The sequence below is a fragment of the Megachile rotundata genome, chromosome 3, assembly GCF_050947335.1.
Source record: "Megachile rotundata isolate GNS110a chromosome 3, iyMegRotu1, whole genome shotgun sequence".
In the NCBI taxonomy this organism is placed as follows: domain Eukaryota; kingdom Metazoa; phylum Arthropoda; class Insecta; order Hymenoptera; family Megachilidae; genus Megachile; species Megachile rotundata.
The window spans coordinates 16,106,672-16,128,990 of NC_134985.1; the positions used below are offsets into that span (position 1 = coordinate 16,106,672).

Here is a 22,319-nt window from a genome sequence, read left to right on the forward strand (position 1 = left end):
AATTATTTTTTATTCAAATATGCTTGACAAAAAACGGTCCGTCTTTGATATCCGTCCCGAACAAGATGACCATCCTTACCAATTGTATCGTAGCACGACAGATTTTGTTAGAAGATTTGTCAACCAAGCAGTTTTCAATACGTTAAAGATTATTGATAACATGGTTGGTAAAAAAAATTACAATATTTTCCCTTGATTGTAAAGTCTTTAAATTTATCTATGACAAGTAGGGAATTCTGTATCCCAATAATATACGAAAGATGGGTTGCTTTAAGAACAAGTGGCCTACTTGTGGTCATTTTGATATAAGGGAAGGTAAAAGGAGTATAATTGCAGAAATGGAATCGTGGAACGCATTGCCGGTATGAATTGTATCAGATAGTTGTTTATAAGAATAAATACTTTTACATAGTTTTTCTGTAGGCTTTGAAGGATTGGATGTTTCATGTAAGCTTCATTAGCCTCACTCGTCAAATTCATACGGAATTTTATACGTATCAAGTCCTTTGGAGCGTACCTACACCAATTTATCCTGAACCTCAAGTCACTGTCGCAGTGTTTTTCTACGTTGCAGCGAGCACAATTTATCCACCTCATTTTCCTGTCGACGTTAGTCTTCCACTATACTTATCATAATATTTGATACTTCACTGGTAATATTTTCCATCTCAAATATTAAACTGTTTACTAACAAGAATTGTTAAATTTCTAAATGACTACTGGTACATTAGCTATGTCAGCATTTAATGTTAACATACATTTCTTTTCATAGGTAACATACTGTTTCGAGGGACACCAGTTTATGCATAATCTGAACATTCCATTCAGACCTAAATGGCTGTACGATATCTTAGATATGAAAACGATGATGTTCAAGACTTTCACCTTTTGACTTATTCGTAAATTATTAATTATCGCACCATTTGAATTTATGCTTAAATAAGGATCGTGGAACGGTATTGAGGGCATATGCAAAATGTCGTAAAAATAAGGGTGTCGTATTCGGCTCACGCCTGGTACACTTGAGTATACATATACCGGACGTGCGTTTACTTCAATTGGTCAAGCAGTAAGAGCAGGTGACAGCCTTCGAGGAAAATACACCTAATGCACCGGTCGTTTTCAGCAACCCTTACATTACGTTCGATTTACTAACCCTCCGCGTAAAGTATATTAATAGTTCGGTATCACGTATTCATGAGAATACTAAATCTCTTATTTCATTGACAGTTTTACAGATTATTTCAAAAATATTGTAGACTACCTTTATACTGCCACTTTTATATGAATTTATCAGTCATAATGAATATTCGCTGCAATATTAATTCATATAGTATAAAAATATTCATATATTAGTATTTGATAATAAAAATCCTAAATCTCCATATACGTTTTTACGATGATTTGAAACTTTCTTTTTTCTAACGTGATTTATGTAATAAGAAAAATGTCCTTTCGACTGGTCCCTCCTGCGGAGTACATATCGCACACTTGTCGCTTCTAAAGAATCTATTTAAATAACCATCGAGTACATCGAGGAGGTGTAAACCGTGCGTTGGTCCTTCAAACGGTTACTTTCTGTTTTCTTATATTTTTTTGACACGCCATTCGGTTTCGGTGATACCGACGACAAATAGAAGACAATTTGAAAACCTGAGAGGGACTTCAACGAGCTCGCGTGCACATGGTGGTCGGATGACACTGGGAGGTCTGTGTTTCTCGGCAGGAGCCTGGTATATCGACAACCACGTGTCGAGCATATCTGACTAGATCCACGCATCGTTTATACTGTTGCTTCACTACTTTGTTAACACCAATATCATGCATGCATAATATGTAAATCTTTACTTTACATTGAACAATTAATCTTTGCATCATATTTGTACTATCAAGGTGACAAACTTTAATTATTATAAACGTATACGTTCAAATTGCATTGTTTATTAATTGCATTGTAACACGAGTCATTTCACATTTTGTAGGAACATGTTTTCTACGGTCCCTTAGACCCAGCAGGTTGCAGGTCAGAAAAAATATTAGGCTGTCGAACCCAAGTGGAAACAGGTCAAGTGCAGTTTACGGTGATCATATTACGAGACCATTTAAATCTCCATTAGTAAATTCGAAGACATTCTTTCACAATTGTCGAGTACACAGAATTGAATGCGTGAAACAGAATTCAGTATGTAAGATCCCCGCCAATAGAGTAGTAGGAAGAAAGTGGAGAAAGGTGCTTTCACAAACAATCAACGGAAAATATGTGGGTCAAAAGTTAGCCGGCAATAGGCGGTACCAACCACCATTGCCTATTTATACGGTGAAGATTTTTTGTCCGGGACCTTGTCCTAAACATCACATCCGCCGAGGTGCTTCCTACGCGGACCGTGTTTTACCGCGATCGTGGCTAACTGATGAAGGAAACGCAACAGGAAAGACAGAGAAAGACGCGAAAGGAACCACCGCCTCACTTTCAGCAGCTTCAAACATCCGCTGCACCAGCCGCCGCCAGATCTCGTTTACCTATCCTTCTTTACCCTTTGGCTCCTTCTCACAGAGACACACGCGTTCCTTCCTCTTCCTTTTCCGTTTCTCTTCCCTCCATCCTTTCATTTTCCAGATACTGACATTTAAATACTTGATGAATTTGATGGACTGATATTTGAAGCACTGATATTTCAGGGATTGATATTTACAGAAGCTAGTAGTGGATATGTGTAAAATTGGTATGTTGAAATTTAGGTGTAAAGATGCAGAGAATCTATACCATTGAATCTATACATTTCTAGATCCTAATACTCCAAATCTCTATATCACCAATATCTACATATTGTACCATTTACAGATTTGTAAGATGAAACGAAGTGGAAAGCATGAAATGATTCAGTAACGGTCCGATATCGGGTAACATTTAGAAGACATCTGGAGCGAACCGAGTGGACACGTCGACGTCGACCTCCTTCGAGAGGAGAAACAAGAAGGGGGATGTCCGTCGCGCGTGAACGGTGAGACACGTTACCCACGTGCGAAGCTACGTCTTGAATCACCAGCTGCCGATTCGCCGACGACTCCAGGAACCCTGGAGACGTACTAAAATTAGCAACCAGCGTAGCACCCCCGCCTAGCCCTTACATGGCCACGTTACTGGCACACGCGCGGTTACTTTCAGAGAAGGAAAGAAGAAGAAAGAAACAATAATAATCATGGTTCGAACGGCACGAGTCGATCGTGCGCGAAATGTCACAGCTGGTGCAGCCGGGTGACCAATTATTGCTCGTAAGGAACGGTTAAAGTGCTTACTAAATTGCGACGCGATTTTCATTACAATTCATTAGGAATCAGTTTTCGATCATGGGATTGTTATTGTCAGACGTAGTATAATAATATGTTAGTTTATGCACAATAATATTTTTAAGTTGGAAATGAATAAGTGTACAAAATGATTAGGTACATAGAATCATTCTCAACATCAAGTTAATCATTTTCATAACACAGAATCAAAAATTTGGAATTCATCAGTTCGACATATTTGCTTGTTCTAGTAATAACATGGCCCGCTGACGTTCAATCTCTTTTTATTATCGTAAAGAACAGGAAGTACCGCAGGACGGATTACCAGTTAACCACATGGCTCCTTTATGAATGAATGGTGTAATGAACGAACCTGTGCAACGTACGATAACACCAGGCAATCGAGTTAATGTCCTTATTAACCTTGTGTTAATAGCTACCTAATTAACTCTACCTCCTTTACTATTTTCACATACGTATTTTTTTAGGTGCAGATTTTCTTAAAAATTATTATGGCTTCCATCATAGTTCAACCTGTGCAATTGCAAGAACTATTTACCACTGTAGCTTTATCATTGGCAATATAGAGGCAGTGTAATAAATATGAAAATAATAGTTATAAAAGTACTATTTTAATGACTAATACAAAGATGAATATGCTTCAAGGATAATTTCATAATGGCCATAACAATCGGAATATCCTGATTCCAGACGTCCAAAGGTGAACCACTGTGTAGTCTCTCTGGTAGGAGTGGTTAATTTCCAAGTGTTCTCTGCATTTGTTTGCACATGTTTAACGATACAGGGCTAATAAACATGTCTAAATTCTTTCAGACTGTTTTGAAATGGCACGAGAAGTCTGGCAATGATCAGAACGGTGTGTTGGCTTTAAAGGGAACGAATCAGTTCCCGATCGATCTTCCGTCAAAGAGGAATCCGTGGAATCTGTTTCTATCGTGTACACTTCAAGTTCATTGTCCCCAATATCTGGTAGGCCACAGAACCCCGAAACGAGAGATCCTTTTGGTCTCGTCGTGGTACTGGAGCCCCGTTCCAAGTACATCTGCGCCGAGCGGATGCAGCCTGCATTTTATGACCGCCCAATGCAACCGATTCTCATTCGTGCACCCGTACTCACACCCTCCACCACTTTCAGCACGCGGTATAACGACTTCTATAATTAGATTTCCTTCCCTTTAGCTTAGACACCTTCCGAGCATGATCTCCCCCCGCGAATCTTTTAAGGGGAGTGCATGACCTTCGCGACACCCGCTTCACGACAGAAAAAATTATAATTCTAGATTAGCCGTGTTCTAGGATGATTAATATAACTTTTGAACTTTAGGATCTTTGGGTGCTTTGCAACTTTGTAACTTCGGGCTTTAAATTCTAAACCTAGAAGCTGATTTAACTCTCATCACTATCCAGTAATATACTTTGTACCTAATGTACTATCAACATTTCATCTTCAACGTAAACATAATGCAGTTGCAGTGTTGATATTAGATGATCATAGATATCTTCAAAAGCAACTGTCCCTTTGATCAGCCTCTTGGTTGTCAAGATTCAGCAAGTTTCCATAATTAACACTCAACTAACGTTTCGTTCCAAATATCAGTTCACGATCAGTACAGTCGAACTGCAGACCTTATCGTTCAAAGGTCTATCTATTGATAGAACATTTAACCCACTCGTAAGACGAGTAATTTGTCTGGTGTCACCTTTTGCATTCGAATACCGATCCACGACGTCGGTATTTGAATAACGATCCACATGTCCGAACAGGATGACATTAACAACATACACACAGAGAGTAAACGCATGTTACAGGTTTCAAGCCGGCTATTTCGAACAGGTTGCGCTCGGATCTATTTTTCGATCATTGGCATCGACCGGATCTACGGATCCACACTCTTCTGATGACAGGTAGCCAGGAAAATAATTGAAACTACGACGATTAAATCGCGGCGCGATCTATAAGAGGCATGCCAAAACACCTCATCCTCTTAATTATAAGCGCTTAATGGCTGGCGATTGGCCAGAAGTTTACAAAACGAAAATTTCAGTTTAAGGAATTTCAGGTGAAATCTTCAGGTTAACTCTTTTATGGATCGTGATTTACATCATGAATTTATGTTGCAACGATGAAATAAATTTTCTTCACTTTCAGATAGTGTCCCGTTTTGTTATACATTGTGTATATGTTTACAAACAGGATAAGAGCCATCTAACGCCACATCAAGTGTCTTACATAAAGGTGTCATTAAACGATCTTGGCACAGCTTATTTTCCTTGTTGGCAAATCTGCCGAGTATCAAACAATTCATTTGTTTTAACATATACTATTGTAAAGAATTGTTGATATATTTTAAGCCGGAGAAAAACTTCACCAGGAGAAATTTTACTACTGGTGTATTGAATGGAGGTTTTGCAACATTGGCTCTTTCAGAGCAGTGCCAAGTTCGCTGTCATTATCAAAATGCATGATCTAAACGATTACTGAAATGATAGTTATGTATATCGCCACGTGTTAGATTGTTACGCGATAGATAGCTATATGCTGGATACTGTTAGATATCTAACTGTTTGTTAGATTATCATTCATCAGCTACAGGTTAAATTTTAAATTGCCACGTGTTAAATTATTATACAGTAGATTACCACATATTAAATTAGTATATGTTAGATTACTTTAGTTTAGATATTTATCTGTTGGATATCTGTGCGCTAGATATCTGTGCGCTGGGTATCTGTGCGCTAGATATCTATACGCTAGATATCTGTGCGCTGGATAGCTACACGTTACATTGCAACGCGTTAGATTATCGCATATTGGATCATCACCACGTGTTACATCACGTATTAAATTTCTACGTGTAGCAACATGACATTCAATTCAAACAAACAGGTATTCACTCATAAATGGAATATGGAAGAATTTTCTCTATAAATGCAATGCAATATTGCACCACAAAACCACTGCAACACGTGAATTTAAAAAATGATAAATTGAAATAAAAAATTGTATAATACGAGCCTTGTGAACTTTACTGCCACTTTGCAGTAGCTTGGCAACCCAATCCGATCCGTCCCTGATCCGCATGCAAATACGTGCTATACTTAGAGATGTCCGATTTCCCTCGTTACAACAGATAGCATTTTCGTCTTCATCGACCTTAATCATTTCTCAAGAAATCTGTATGCAATAACGGTTCCGAACAATGAATACAATGCAACTTTCTTCGAATGAAGTCGACAACTTTTTTTCTTAACGCTTGCAAATTGAATTCTACACAAATGTAATTCAATTTCTCCTTTAATTTGCAATCGTTTTCCCACGGTATTCCACGGAAGTAAGAGGATGAGATAATGTTAACGAGTACTTGTGTCTAGATTTTACGTTCTAGATTCTTCAATGAGCCACTAGAAGAAATCTGAATGAGCATCCACGTGTTCGTGCAGACACAAGTCACTTGAAGGCGTACGTACATTTTTTATGAAGAAACCAGATTCGTGAATGAACCTAAAAATTCAACCTCGCAGTTCAATTCTTGAATCAAGCTTCTCAGAAGTTGAATCAATTGAGAAGTTCTCAAAAGCTTGGATCAATTTATACTTGTAACATAGTCCTCAATCTTATAGAGAATACCAAGCACTAGGAATACTAATCAATACCGAAAGCTCCAGATTTTTATTATTCAGGTAATAGCTCACTTGGTAAGTTGTAAAGAAAGCTCTGTAAATGGGATCTCAGATATCTAATTTAATACTGTGATTTTGCAGGTATTGTTCCGGAACAATTTTCGCATTGTGGCATCTTAAATCATGGACCACCAGGCATACGGTCCTATACGGGCGCGTAAACTCAAGATGATCACGTGTAGGAGATGAATGCATGTGCTCGCAAAGGGAAGCTGCGATGGAAAAAGAAGCGCAGGGAAAAAAAGGGGAGATAGGAAAGAAAGAGAGGGAAGAAGGACGCGTGTCGGTCGCGTGCCCGTTCCCGCTGGTGACTCTGTGTCTGCGACCCTCCTATCCTTTAACCCCTCCTGCAGCTTTTCCACCGACAAATTTCTGAGTGGGACAACTAGGTCCTTTAAAAACATTTCGATGACATTACCGCCATTAACTCCATCTATTTATTCTACGACCCTTCGTTGCGTTACAAATGTATAATTATTTTCCATTGCGTTGATGACACAATGCATGTGTAAGTTATGTATTATAATTTTATTACTAAAATTCTTTATTACTTCGATTAATTTGAAATTTATCTGAAAATAGGAGCGAGCGTATTAACCAAGTGTTAAATGTTGAATGGTACAATGATCGAAAGCACGGAGAGTAAAAAGGAAGAATTCCATGAATCCATCAGCGAACTGTTCAGGACTACGACCTCAGCCCCCTCATCGTCTAGTCCACTTCCTCTTCTTCCGTCCCCTTCATTTTTTCATCTCCTCCTTGAAGCCGTCTGGACGATGGAAATTGAAGAAAGAGAATCAACCAGGGAGGATCAGGGTGACACACACGTGGTCTGTGTGGCAATAGAGGAACCACCTACTGCAACAGGAGATGTATCCATTGGAAAGCAGACGTTTTATCGAACAATCGCGGAACGGTGCTCGTGGATGTTGGAATAACGGTTCGTTTTTGAAGGAGCTTTCGAGTGTACAGTCAACATCGGAGACGGAAGTCATCAACATTCTCCAGATTTCGAACGAGCAATAATCTCTTTGGTCATTAACCATGCTGCTGTCACTCCTTGGTCGCAATTTTCATTCTACACTTCATCTAGTCAACGAACTTTAAAATGAACGAACTATACATGGTCTCTGCCGAAATTATGAGCGAATTAAGACTAAGTAATTAATAGTTAAAAACGAATGAATGGCAACGAATAACGCTAATTATTGTACGCAGCGTTTCAAGTTGATTGCACTTACGGTCAGCTGATTACTTGTTGAATGTACATTCCAGTACCGGTACGAATTTAAATGCATTGTGCACGTCATTAGAAACCGCCAGCGGGTGTCGTTTTTTGTTTGTCACCGCGATAAAAGAAGAAACAAAACCATCGTGAATGTAATCCGTCAAACGAAAGAGAGGCACGAACGAAGAAGAATATACCGGTCTCTGTCGCTCTCCGTGCGTTTCGATCAAGATCGCAGACGGTCCGGCCGAGTGTAGAATTTCGTCGTGAAATTTTGTGAATGAGCCCTCGTGACTCGCGCATTTTGAATGGAAACCGACGGGCCGGTTTTTACGGGAGCAGCCAAGCACCGTGCTGGTACAGGATGCGGGTGCGGACGAAGGGGGTGGTATGCTCATTTTTATCCCTTTTTCATTCTTTTTTTCATCGCCGCCGAAGGAGAGATAAGAGGGGAAGGAAGAGGGAACAGCCAGCTGATCGCCTCAGCTTTTGTAAAGGTTTCGCAAAATGCGAGCACGTGCTCGTGTGCGTGACCCTTTTTTAGATTTGCATGCCTGCTTGCCACCTGCGAAGCTCGATCTACTTCACCCTTATCCGCGTGCAATTAATCTCTGAATTACTATGCCTCTTTCTTCTTCAATTCGCTGTAATTATTCCATGGTACATGAGCTTTATTACACTCGTCAATGATCTACACAATTAGAGTTATATTTATAGCATATTGCATAATGTTAAAGATATAATCTGCAAACTCAAATGTTTCTAAACTTGAAAATTTATCAACCTAGAATTGAAGAAACTAAATCTAAAGAGTTAGATAAACTTAAACCTACAAAAATGTAAATCTGAGATGTTCCTACGGAAACCTAGACCTACAGTAAACTTAGATCTAGCGAAAAGTACATCTACAAGAAACTTAACCTTTTACTTAAACTTGAATCTAGAAAAATTTTAATTGTACATGCCTCTAAATTATATTTAATGTTTATTGTTAAAAAAGATTGCGGATGAGATGTATTAAGCCAACAGTGGATTAATAAGAAACAAGTGGCAATAAATTGAAAAGAAATAGAGGTAAAGTAAGAGAACAAATCGGTAGGGGGTGAGAGAGGTGAAGCAGGCGGCTGTTCGCTGTCTCCGGAAGGAACTGTCTCCCTTTATACCCAAAGACATTCCTCTAAACATGAACCAACGTGCTTCACGACAGTATTCTCCCCTCGTGGAAGCACTTCCACGGACATCCCCACCTCCTGTTAATCTCTTGCACCCGAAACTAAATTAAGGGTCGTTCCGGTCGGAATTTTTTTCTGCTTCTTGATACTCTTTCACCCCATTCTGTTTTTTGTTCCAGTTTGACTAAGTGTTCCCGGATCATGAACTTCAGTTTTATGGATATCGAGCTTTATTCGATCAAATTAAATTTAATGATAATATTTGGGATAATATAATACACATGATACATATTTGGGTATGCATCATTTTTTAATGTAATCCACATGAATTTTACTTTGAACGTTTACACAAAGTCAATGATGATCTTAAAAATTAATATTTTTTGTAGGAACTATGCGGCAATTTTGAAGAAATTTAATAACTACGGAGCGCTGAAAGTAAAATATATGTGAGAAAAATGTAAGATGATTAACAATGTCAAATATTTAACGACATGAGAGTACATATATCTTTAGTGCTACCCTAAGAGTGTGGACTAAAGTTTAGAGCCTCGAGTACACTCACGAGCAAGTAAGGTACAAATTATTCGCATAGAACTCGTATTCGCGTAATGACTCATGTACTGTAAATAGAAAATTGTCATCTACCCGGTGTCGTTGCACCCTAGGTCCTAGAGGACGTGTACGGTGGCTAGAAGAGGAGTGAAATGAAAGTTGGAAGTACACGTAGACGGCTGAAAATCTCGTCTGGCTCGTTGCCAAGATCTTCCGAATCTTGTCATCTTCTTCATCCGTGTCTTTCATTCTCCAGCACGTACTTCTCCCCGTGCTTTCGCTGGAGGCAATCAATTAAATGGTTCTCCTACTATCTTTCGTCGTCTTTCTCTGTTTCACGGAAACATAACTTCAACGCGGTATGTAATTCGTGCGTCTATGTGCGTACCGTTGCTCTGGCTCGTTACCTTTAATCGTTGTTTCCATTCTAGAAACGATTTATTGGCGTAAAGAAAGCTGCGGGAGCTGAAGAACGAGGAAGAGCAACATAAAAAAAAGTGGCAATAATATGTGAGTAGGAGAGATCGGGAAGAGAATGAAGAGAAAGGAAGAAAAGTGAAATAGTTGAAACAGCTACCGAGTATAAAATATGCAGAAGATGTATAAAATGTGGTGACAATGAGTCATACAGCGAGACTGCATTATGGAGACTACATTATGATGGTTTTATCTTTAGTAATTTTGTCGAAATACTTTTCTGATTGTTTTATCGTTTAGTCTGAATTAATGTTAAGGTTTTAATCAGCAAATTCAGAATTCCAGTCTGTACGTTCTACCTTGTCCCGCGAGTGACCGTGGAATAGAAGAGAGGTGGTTTACCCGAAGAACACGACAGCTGCATCGAGCCACCGGCCTGAAAATAGCACGGCAACCCCATGCCGAGGCCGAAGAGCGAAGTCGAAGCCCTCTCCCTACGTCAGTATATACCTCGGCTAAAAAGCCACCCACCTACGAGCCTTTTAAATAGCGATCGCGTGCTTTTCCCCTTTTTTTTCCCTTCCACCCAGCAGAAACTTCTCGCTAAATGACATGGTTGAGGAAAGAGGGAGTGTACCGGCGCTGATTTATAAGAAGAACCAGGCGTTTCCGGATACTTTTCGAAACGATATCCACCCGACATACGCTACCCGCCGAAACATTTATTTTTCACCGAACTAGTGGAACGGGATTACACTTAATGACCCTGTTTTCCTTATCGCACAAAAAAATGTCCCCTTTCTCATTTCCGAGTGACTTTTTTCTTTTTCCAGGGCGCTTTGGCACGAGTCTGGCTAACCATGCTCATCCGAGTGTTTACCATTCCACGATACTCCAAGTGGCGGGAGACATTTTTAAATTAATTGTACAGGCACAAAATTATTGTTCACCCTTGTATCAAACTGAATGATCTCGAGAGTACTATACTTGGTAGGTAAAAATAATTTTAATACTTGAATGACAATGTATTGTATTGTAATTAATGGATCTTTCTGTTTTAGATCTTCTGTATGAAATGAGAAACTGGGAGATTTAGCATCACAATATTATAGATCTTTTAAGTAGAATCAACAGGTAATACAATAAATAAATGAACTGTAAATGTTCATTAAATTATAGAATGTCAGTATTAACATGTTAATTAATTGAATTACACAATAACAATATTAATTATAAATTACAGAAGACGCAGATCTGCATCGTCTGCAGTAAAACCGTGAACGCAATAAAAACGTCAAAAGAGCAAAACTCTGCAACGTAGAGACTTGAAAATATTCCAAGTGTAACACAATAAATTCTACGACGTTAATACGAAAATGGATACCCAGGTGTCACATTATTAACGAGAGGATTAAATGAGTTTAACAACGCACGGTTGAATGCGCGTAAAGCACGAAGGCGTCAAAGTTCTCCATCTTGTTTCCGTGAAAAATAGCAACGCACGTGGTTCCACGCTACATCTATCCAACACCTCTCTCTTTCTCTCCTCTCGTCACGGTTTACACGTATGCTTCCTCCTCCGCACCTGGAGCTTCTCCAAATGCGACGAAAATACGCGTTTTACGCGACACTTTCCATCGGGAACGTGTTTCAGGCACCTGTAGGATGCGCCGTATCTGTTCGTTATTAACGTAGAGACCACGAGTTAAGTTAAACCCGAACCACGTATCTGGTGACACGTAGTCGAACCTTAGATACTGACAATCCATCGCCGAGAAAAGCTTGGCGAGTTTCGTAGTTGCGTCAGTTAAGATGCTCGACGCTCGTGACTTTATTTTTAGGCGCAACGTCGATAGCGCACCGATTGCAATAGTGTTTCCGAGACACCTGTTCTTTGATTCGTTTCGAAAACAATCATGGTGTTCACTGCGAGATTTATTCGAAGATTGGAGGATTTCTGAAGCTCGTGGTTGCTCTGCTAGATAAATGTAAAGGTTCACTTGGGTGCATGGACGTTATATCATATGTTACATAGACAATTTACCACGTATTACATCGACAATGCTACACCTCCACGTGTAGAATTACGACACTGGTTTGAGAATTTTCAACTACCAAATTTTGGGAATTTGGAACTTCAAAAATTAACTCTCGAAATTAACTTAAGGTTGATAATTTTAAATATAAAAATTGTAAGAATTTTTGAAATATGTCATATTGTCAGAAATTGCAAATTTTAATAGTTTTCTCTCTCTTCGCAGGTGTGCATAAAACCACCCCCTTTGTATAAAGGGACATCGACGTAGAACGAAAGAAGACGGAAAGAAAATACAAAAACGACATCGATCTCCGCAGTTTCATTGGTGGCTACAGGATAGAAGCAGGTTGGTGCGCTGGGTGGTTCTTCTGGAGCGACGCCAGGCGTCCGCCGAATTTAGCACCGCGACGCTGACTAACTCGCGTGGCATTCATTCAATCGCCGACCAAAAAGCCTGCTGCCTGCATAGTCCCCTTGCTGCATACTCTGTATGCCCGAACGACGCCGTTGGCATTGTATTTGTTCAGAAAACCTCCGTTTACATTGTATTCTTCTTTTTCGCATTTTCCAAAAGATTGGTACAGATATAATCGTTAAAACAATTCAAACAATAGGTCTCGATAATAATCGATTGCTTCGAGTACTGCAAGAGAAATTATAGTACATTACAGTTGAATATAACTGACTAGTATTAACAAAAGAAATTTTTGTCTCGAAGTCTGCAAAAACTTTTATCTTTTAATGCTTTCCGGAAAAAATTGTCTGCGATATTATTAGACGAACATGGAGAATACGTAATCGATAACGCGTAACTGAAAAAAGCGTGTCATTTTATTAATAAGGCTGCTATTAATAAAACGTTTAAAGCTGCTCTTAATTAAACGTGGATTACTGGAAACTAGAATTCGCGTGAATTTATTTTGGAGCTATAAATTTCAAATTGTTTATGTAGATTCCATGTTTCGCGTGTATTACGATGAATAGACTTCGAAGAAATTTCACTCGACTCGTAAGTAAAAAAATCCGTGACCCTTGATGAATCTTGTCTACCATCTTGACGCTTTTTCCTTTTCTCCATTATGGCGGTCAAAAGAGCCGCGCACGAAACGACACGTTCCTCCTCCGTCTCTTTCTTTCCTCCACGGTCCAGTGCTGGTTAATGAACATCGGACGCGTGCCACGGATCCTAAAAAATCTGTCTACCAACGGTGGCTTCGCATAAAAATAGAATGCTTATCCTTTCATTTGCCACTGGTAAATATCGCCTTCGTAATCTGCTATCTTTCGTGGAGGTTTACCGCATTCTGCGCCGCAAGTGGCTGTTTATCGAAATCGTCGAACTTGGGAATTTGGTTATTTTGACGTTCGGAATTTGGCAAAATTTAGGTTTGAGGGGGTGGAAATTTTGGAGAATGGGAGTTTGCAAATTTGTGGAATTTAATGTGGGAAATTTTAGAGGATCGAAGTTTGCAAATTTGAGGAATTTAATGTGGGAAATTTGGGAGGTTCAGAGTTTGAAAATTTGAAGAATCGAATGTTTGGAAATTTGGGAATTTGATCATTTGAAAATTGTCAAATTTCTAAGTGTCTAAATCGCAATTTTCCCTAGGGAGGTCCTCCCAGCACAATTAGCAACCGTTCCAAACCTTGCTCATAATCGAAATCGAATATAAATCTCGTCGTATTAGATGCGTACTAAGTGCAACACCTGTCCACATCCGTCGGAAGAATCCTCGACTTCTCGCAAAGTGGCTGGCACAATATAAATACATTTTCTGATTGACATTATTATTTTATCGACGCAGGAAATGGCGTTCGGTGTCCATATATAAATTACAGGTCGTATCGATATTTCCAATACATCGCCCACGTGTTTCAACCTACGTCAGGAAAAACATCAATTTCTTAACGTTTTCTTCCGAACATTCAACTAAAATAAATCCAAAGTAATCCTGCAACTGTTTCAATTCTCTAAACTCGTACAGTCTATTTATGTTCTCGGACTAATGCTTCTCTGACCAGATCGATCAAATTTTTGCAGTGGTAATAACAAACGGATGCACCCGATAAAACGCTGTTGTCAATGTTCGACGACCTTCCAGAACGAAGATCGTGTTCAAGGCTGTCGTGGCTTCACTCTTAAATTAGGAAACCACCTCTATACGCGTGTTTACAGTAATGGAACGGAAAAAGCACACAAATCTTTCTGGTTATTATAGTTGTTTTCTCTTTGAAGCTTTTGAAAAATGACCTCGTCGCGACGTGACTGTAGTTATTATTTTAATAAGGAAGAATGCAATGGAGGAGGAGGGACATTGATCCCATAAACCGTATAATCATCATTTTCTAATTTAAGTAATTTATTTTTCAGGTCTGTACTTTACATCTCTGAAGTGGTCAGTTAAGGAAGTGACGATAAAGAAATTTATTCAAAAGATTATTACAAAAATGATTTAAAACAGAAACAGCAAAAATTGCTCTTAAGTGAGTCGACAGCAAAGAAAATAATTTAAAATAAAACTTCCAAATGTAAGTTACAAAGAGAAGGTAATAAAAATTGTGACTCAAAAAGTAAGAAAAATATAGGACTTAAAGAGGCGTTAAAAAATGTGTGGTAATTGAATAAATGTCCCTCAAAATGAATTGCAGTTTGAATAAGTGTTTGAGAGACCAAAAAGTATAAAAAGAAGCAAGCGCAAGAGGAAACGCAAAGATCGTAAAGCGGTACCGATGATGCAAACGAGGAACAGGCTAACCAATCGTCATTAACCGGGATGTAACGAGTGATCGTGTTTGCGATATAGGTATCGATGGTAGTAGTGCGCAACATTGTCCCCCTCCGTGCATGGTGTAATCGAAAAAGCAAGATCGACGTGCACACACTACGGTGGTCGCACGCTTTTGCCACCACGCAAACAGAAGCAGTCGACACACGAGCCAGTCAGGCACCCTTCTGAGCGCGTGCAGCCCGACGCGCAGCAGCTGAAGAAGAAGAAGAAGAAAACGATGACGAAGAGACGGTGGAGGGCGAGGGAAGCTGTGCTCCTATATGTAGCCCCGAATCTTAGCCGGAGCAACTATTACGCCCGAAATCCTCGAGGCGGACGCACCCCTGTGATCCGCAACAGGTACACAGGGTAACGCGAGAGGCCATTTAAAATCGCGCGGTCATATATCGTGTTTAACGCTTTCTAAATTACCAGTGAATCGTGTGTGACAGTGAAATCGGATCTGAGGTATGATTTGTGTGGTTCGAAGAGGAGAATAGAAGGAGGAATTAAAAGAAAAATGCCGAGAGCTTTTTTGATCACCCACCGCCGATACAACGGAGCCGAGGAGGAGTTTGATGCTTCCGGAAGAGGTACGTTTTGTCCCGTGCCAGAAAATTCCATTCTTTTTATTTCGATCTAGCGTACGATACAGTGCCTTCTTAAAAATAGATCTCTGCCTACGTTTTATTTCGTTCTTTGCGTCAATGGAGTAATGTCCGCGAATAAGTCGATCGGTTAACAGTTTCACGGATTTCGCTAGTCGGGGAGTGACGATTAAGTTCAAAGGTGAAAGTTCCATTAATGGCAAGGATCGCGAGCCGGAAACGTACGCCACCCAGCAGTCAGGTGCAGCAAAATTTCCGCGCCGCTTACGTCGATCTCGTCAATCAAAGTCGCTGATCGCCAGCCAAGAGAATTTGCTGGTCGTTGCTTCGTGATTAAGGTGGTACATCGTGCAGATTTAAGAATAGGAGACGCTAGATGCGTCACGGAGCTCACACGACGCATACCGTCCCGATGCCGTCAACCCCTCCTAAGCTTTCGTACAAACGCACATGGTATGTACACCCGCGGGCATCGTAGGCTTTCCGAGAAAATTTCACGTCTCTTCGGAACCACCACTTTTATATTTTAGTCTTGCTTCAAAAAGTTTGCTTTCAAAACAGGAATTTTTGAAATTTGCATATTTAGAAGTTTTATAAAAATGTGAGGATTAAAATATTTAGCGATTGCGAATATCCTAACTAAAAAAATTAAGCAATATGTAAATTCATAAATTTGTGAATTTAGTTACGAAAATGAAAAAATTTCAAATTAATATATTTGATTCCCCGTGGGACAAAATGCAATCTCTTAAAAATGCAATCTTTTAAAATTCGGAGCAAGTCTACATTGTAGCGAGGTGTACATACGTGTACGTAGAAGTACGAAAAGTAGCAGAGCGAGAAAGAAAGAAGAGAATGAGAGAGAGCAAAAGATATCTATTCTATTTCCGTTCTCTCCAAAAACGGCGCAGCCGATACACTTGTGAAGATGTTTCGTGCTTCGAAGCACCTCGATTCACATGATCCAAACCCATAAATATGGATCTTTTCTTCGAACGCAACACTGTAGAAATGCATAAAGGAAACGCGATGATAAATTATTGCAAGATAAATATTCTCTTCGCCGAACGTTTATACACCGATAATATTTGTAGAGCAAAGCCACCTGTTGGGTCTTGACGAGTTTTCATTCTTGGAACAGAAAATAAAATAGTGCCTCTCCGATTATAAAACAGGATCGAAGTATCAATTGGAACTTCTTCGGGTTCAATCACGAGATTTCCTTTGGTTGTTTGCCAACGTTCTTTCAAACCTTAGCTAACGATGATAAACGATTTCACGTGCCATATTTGATCTCGTAGGAACGTTATTCTAGAACTGGCGCCAATAATCCGTGTTTTATATTGCAAATTATAATGTAGAGAATAACGTTTGCAAAGAGGTTATGGGGTCAACTATAAACTATCCTTAACACCTTCAAGGTTTAATAACATAAATTTATTAGAAATTTGAAATATTTTCGTTGGGGACATAAGTCGCATTTACTTTCAGTTATAAAGTCTATCTGAAAATGTTTCAACGTTTGACGTAATAAGTCCATATACACTGGGTCCAAATTTGAATCATTGTGATGCATCTAATATGGAGATAAGTCTAAAAATGGTCCAGCACTTGATTCTTGCACCTGACTAAAATGTCAACATGTAATAACGTAAATGTTACGCATATAAATTCTGTGGATCCAAATCTGAATCATTTTGATCTAAGTCTAAAAACAGTTCCACATTTATTCTCATTTGTCCTGGGTTTAAATATTTCAATATTTCAAATCTGAGGTGAAGACATAAAACCACCCCCAAAATTACTTGTGATATATCCTGTTATACCTCAGTTGGAAAATAACTAATGAATCTAATCATCCACAGATTTCAGTCCGGAAAGAGGAGTGAGACTGGCAGACTACAGCGGGAATCATCCAACATCCGACGGAGCCAGCGAGTGCGGCAGCGAGACCTCCTCCGAGTGTCCCGAAGAACTCTACAACCTGACAAAACTTGCCGAAGTGAGTCTAGCCGCCGCAGCGGGTACTCTAATTCACCCGAACAACGTAATCTACCAGCAACCATCGTCGCCCCGATGCGTTCAGTTCTCGGAGAAGTGCAGAATGATGGCACCGCGTGCGAAACAAGAGTCGCAGTTCCAAGATCATTCAAGGTCGCTGGAGGACGAGACGCTCGGTGAGCGAACGCGACTGTTCTTCGAGAGGATCGAAAGCGAACGAGAGATTCTGCAGAATCATTCGGAGAGGAACACGGTCCTGGGTGTCCACATCTCTCCGCATCTGCAAGAGGAACGTCGAGGTCTTGATATCTCGGAGAACTCGCTCGACAAGACCGAGTTGGAGCCACCTCCTCCCACGATACCCTCGACCATCTCGCAGAGCCGAAGAACCACCTCCACTTCAACGGAGACCTCGAAGTCTGAAGATAACGAGGACCACGAGTGTCCCGATTGCGGGAAGAAGTACTCGACCTCCTCCAATTTGGCCAGACACAGACAGACCCATAGATCCCTGGGCGACAAGAAGGCCAGAAGGTGTCCACACTGCGACAAGGTGTACGTCAGCATGCCCGCGTTCAGTATGCATGTCAGGACGCATAATCAGGGGTGCAAGTGCCATTATTGCGGCAAGTGTTTCTCGAGACCTTGGCTACTGCAAGGACACATACGCACGCATACGGGTGAGCATTAGGGTTATTTACCCTAATTGAATACATTACAGTTTCTACCAGTTGTTCACCTTCGATTGCTACGATTTGATAGTCATTTGCTGCAAAGAACTTTTATGATTCTTCTGTATTTCAATTACCTACATTATGATTTTTCACACAGACAGTATGGCAACTTTGTTAGAGTTCGGAGACTTTCCTTCGAGAACTCAGCATCGAAGGTTTATCAGGGATTCGAGTATTAATATTCTACGGCGAAATTAGCTGCAATGACGACACGTTCAGAATATTATCATATAAAGCTTTGAATAATGTAAATTGTGCAATTTGTGATGCAATTCATAACATATTACTTATTTAACGTTTCTACCTACGTGGATGATAAGAAACTTGTACAATCAGGTTCTTTCATTTCTGCAAACTTCTGCGGCAGTGGTTCTCAGTCTTTATATGAGAGTTCCAATATCATCAAGTCAATTGTATGTTGTACTTTTGTACTAAGTGAAATCATTATGGCATTGAAGTCGATGAAGAACAAGGTTAATTTCAATTTTGGTTAGAACCTAGTTGTAAGCTTTGTTATGTAGTCTAATAGTGATCCTCACATCAGTTACCAATTTTCTAATCTAACCAACTATGGAATGTCTGACTTCTTTCTTTTTTCCTCAGGTGAAAAACCCTTCAAGTGCACGATCTGCAACAAAGCCTTCGCCGACAAGTCGAACCTGCGTGCCCACATCCAGACGCACTCGAACACCAAGCCACACGTGTGCGGTCGTTGCGGTAAAGCGTTCGCGTTAAAATCGTACCTCTACAAACACGAAGAATCGTCCTGTATGAGGGCCCATCACCGATCGTCCACAGAAAAGATGGACGTCAACGATCAGAAGACAAAATCCTGCACTCTTTCGTCGCCGTTGACCAGACTTCAAACGACCCCATGCGTCACCGCCTCGCCGACCAGCGTCATCGTACCTCGTTTAGGTCTCAATCGCGAGCAAAGAAGCACGTCTTCGGCATTTTCCGCGATCATTAGACATACCAGAGTTCCTGATGGATCGACGTTACCTCCATCCTCGAAACGTTCCTGCAGAGAAAAGACTCCGATCGATGAACACGACAGAAAGACACCGGACAACGTGCCGAAGGATGAGTGCCTCTCCAGAATGGTCATCAGGACCTCCGTTATTTCACCTAACCCTGAACACCTCAGCCGCTTCAACGATAACCAGAACTCTTCCAGCAGCTTCGACTTCTCGGATCCAACGAGATCGTCCGCGTTTTCTAGACCTACCACGATGACGCTCAATTTGGCAATCGCATAGGGCTCGAAATTAAGCGCATAGGGGATGAGGTGTTTAGTTACGGTAGAACGAAATCTGGTACAGTGAGATGTAGGCTTCTTTTGGTTAATAGGAAATTTATTGAGGGATGATAGGGATATTTTATAGTATTTTTAAGGGTCCCTTTGGGATCTCTTCAGGGTTGACCCACAGTGAAATGTAGGAAGTATACTTCAGAGTCTGCTGTGGGTGTAATTGCTGATTTAGGAATTTGGAAAACTTTGCTATCTTTTATTTAGAAAATTTCAAAACTTAGAATTTGCATATTTCTAAATTTTCAAGAGATAACTACTATTCCTAAATCTCCAAATATCTAAATATTTCGATTACAAATTGCATAGAAAAATTGTGACTATCTGTACACCTAAATTTTCGTAGACAATAATTAATTTCTACTCAGATTTTTAACTGGAGGAAGCCTACATTGCACTGTCCACATTTCTATCGTATCGAATGAAACATTATCGAATGCAGGTAAAGTAGTTTGCTTCCATAGTATACCAAAGACTACTTTATACTTACGTTGAAGTTTGAATGAAATGTAGTATAACAGGCATGAAAGAATTGCTATCCAATATGAACAATTAAATCATTGTTTTGTAGAGATACAAAGACGTAATTACTTGTTAGTAACTAGTGTCATTCCTACCAATATTGAGATAAGTTAGATGGAAATTGAAATTCTTGCTTAATCTTAGAATGATGAAACTGGGTCCAACTTCAAATTCTTATTCTCCAAAATAATATTAAATTGTAAAATTTGTTATATTGTTAAAATATTGTTCATATGATTTCTTTGAAAATTTTCATTTTAACCCAGCTTCATCGTTCGGGGGTTAATAGCAATACCCGAGTTTTTATAGTTAAGAAAGCAATTTTGAGACGAAATAATACAGTTGATAAGCATTGTCAGAGATTATACGAATATTATTCCATGCACCTTCCTAATTAGGGACCATTTAGCACATAGTCAGATTAACGATAAAAGTGTGGATTACCAATTCCTAGTATCGTGCCTTGAAACTGTTCGTAGTTGCAGGTTTTTTTAAAGACATATCGTCCTGTTAAGAAATAAAAATAATTTATTGATTTCGAGTGATCTGCAGTGCCTATATATACATACTTATTACCTTAGTATTAATTGTACATCGATATTCGTTTCTCGAGCTCTTCCAGGCAGCTAGAAAATGTCAGGATTACCGAATCATGGATCGTCAGAAAATTTTGTAACATACGTTTGTGAGGAGTATTTTGAAATTAACTTTTGGAAGGTGGAATGCAGAAAAGTACTGAGTAGTAATTAAGTATTTCGTTTAAAAATGACAGATTACTGTGTGGGTGAATGTCATTTCGTATTGTGCCATGCATATGTAGTTTTATATTTTTATACAGTGATGGGCAACTGTGCTTTATTCTCAAATTTATCAGATTCTTAAATTGTTAAATTCTTACAAGTTTTAATTGTCAATTTCTAAGATCTCAAATATTCTAATTTGTACATTTACGTATTCGTAATTTTCCAAGTTATACTTTGCAGAATTTCAAATATTCCAAAATATCTAAATTACCAAAATTTACAATTGCCCATCACTGTTCTAATGCATTAGACGCGTTTGACTCTTAAATAAAAACGCGTATCGTCTGTGATTCGAAGTTTCGAACAGACTGTCGCCGCACAGTCCGCTAAGTCCTCTAGCCGTATTAATTTAATAATTAAGAATTTCTTTTCTTTATTTTTTCGATCTGTAGCCAGCCGGCGACGATCAGAGTGTAAACTAGTCCAATCCGTTCTGCCGTTCTAAAACGCAACGTATCGAATTTTTATCGAGTATTTCAATCGGCACGTTACTTTATTCAGCGAAATATGAAGAATAGAAATTCACACGATTGCATAGAAATTCGAATGGCAGCGGATAAAGATTTCGTGTAGTTCTTTTTCTTCTTTGTAAAATCGTAATTATGTTTGTATTAACCTGCAGTTGAGAGCGTATATGATGCGTATCCTAGTCATCGATCTTCGCGAAGGTCGAACATGAGGATCCCAAATAATGTAATATTGTATTGTATAGTTGTATAAAAAAAACACGTTGTAAATAGCATTCCCTGTATCATGTATTAGTACTTAGACTATCGCAATTTTTTTGTTAATCCTATTAGCGCAATGTACCGTTGTTTTACGTATCTAATGTAACATTTGTACACTGGAGTGCCTAAGCAATTTACCAATTTTTTTCTACGAATTGTACAATTCTTATTACAACGAAAAATATACATATCACTATACACACGTATCAGTGTATATAATATATATTTTTACACCGAAGCTTTGAGACTACAGTTCATATAAAAAATTTAAACGAAAACGATTAACATTAAAATGTACAACTTTACGTGTGAGCAATGACTGTTTAAAATAAATTAATTACACCGTCGTTTGCCATTTTCGCTGCGGCGAAAACATGTAATAGATGCAATTGGTTACTATGAGAAACACAAAGCACTTTATTCTTACTCTACTTTCATTTTACTCA

General features: G+C 39.3%; 2 protein-coding genes across 8 annotated transcripts; both read left to right on the plus strand.

The window, feature by feature from the left end:
• Positions 1-6: 6 nt before the first annotated feature.
• Positions 7-6,320, plus strand: LOC100875372 (A-kinase anchor protein 14). Of its 2 annotated transcripts, XM_076529557.1 has the most exons (8): positions 7-163; positions 231-362; positions 424-609; positions 773-1,893; positions 1,983-2,723; positions 2,843-3,273; positions 3,540-3,693; positions 3,777-6,320. In XM_076529557.1, the coding sequence occupies exons 1-4, from the start codon at positions 20-22 to the stop codon at positions 890-892; spliced, it is 582 nt and encodes a 193-aa protein (XP_076385672.1). In that variant the 5' UTR covers positions 7-19; the 3' UTR covers positions 893-1,893; positions 1,983-2,723; positions 2,843-3,273; positions 3,540-3,693; positions 3,777-6,320. The 2 variants fall into 2 exon arrangements, with proteins under 2 accessions (XP_076385672.1, XP_076385674.1); XM_076529559.1 differs by lacking the exons at positions 1,983-2,723; positions 2,843-3,273; positions 3,540-3,693; positions 3,777-6,320 and having other exon boundaries at positions 424-653; positions 773-877.
• Positions 6,321-12,653: 6,333 nt separating this feature from the next.
• LOC100883915 (uncharacterized) lies at positions 12,654-20,392 on the plus strand. 6 transcript variants are annotated; one of them, XM_076529546.1, is made up of 5 exons: positions 12,966-14,609; positions 14,772-14,971; positions 15,050-15,761; positions 17,642-18,457; positions 19,115-20,392. In XM_076529546.1, the coding sequence occupies exons 3-5, from the start codon at positions 15,689-15,691 to the stop codon at positions 19,768-19,770; spliced, it is 1,545 nt and encodes a 514-aa protein (XP_076385661.1). In that variant the 5' UTR covers positions 12,966-14,609; positions 14,772-14,971; positions 15,050-15,688; the 3' UTR covers positions 19,771-20,392. The 6 variants fall into 6 exon arrangements, with proteins under 6 accessions (XP_076385660.1, XP_012138558.2, XP_076385659.1 ...); XM_076529547.1 differs by having other exon boundaries at positions 14,772-14,947; XM_076529548.1 differs by having other exon boundaries at positions 14,772-14,929.
• Positions 20,393-22,319: the final 1,927 nt, after the last annotated feature.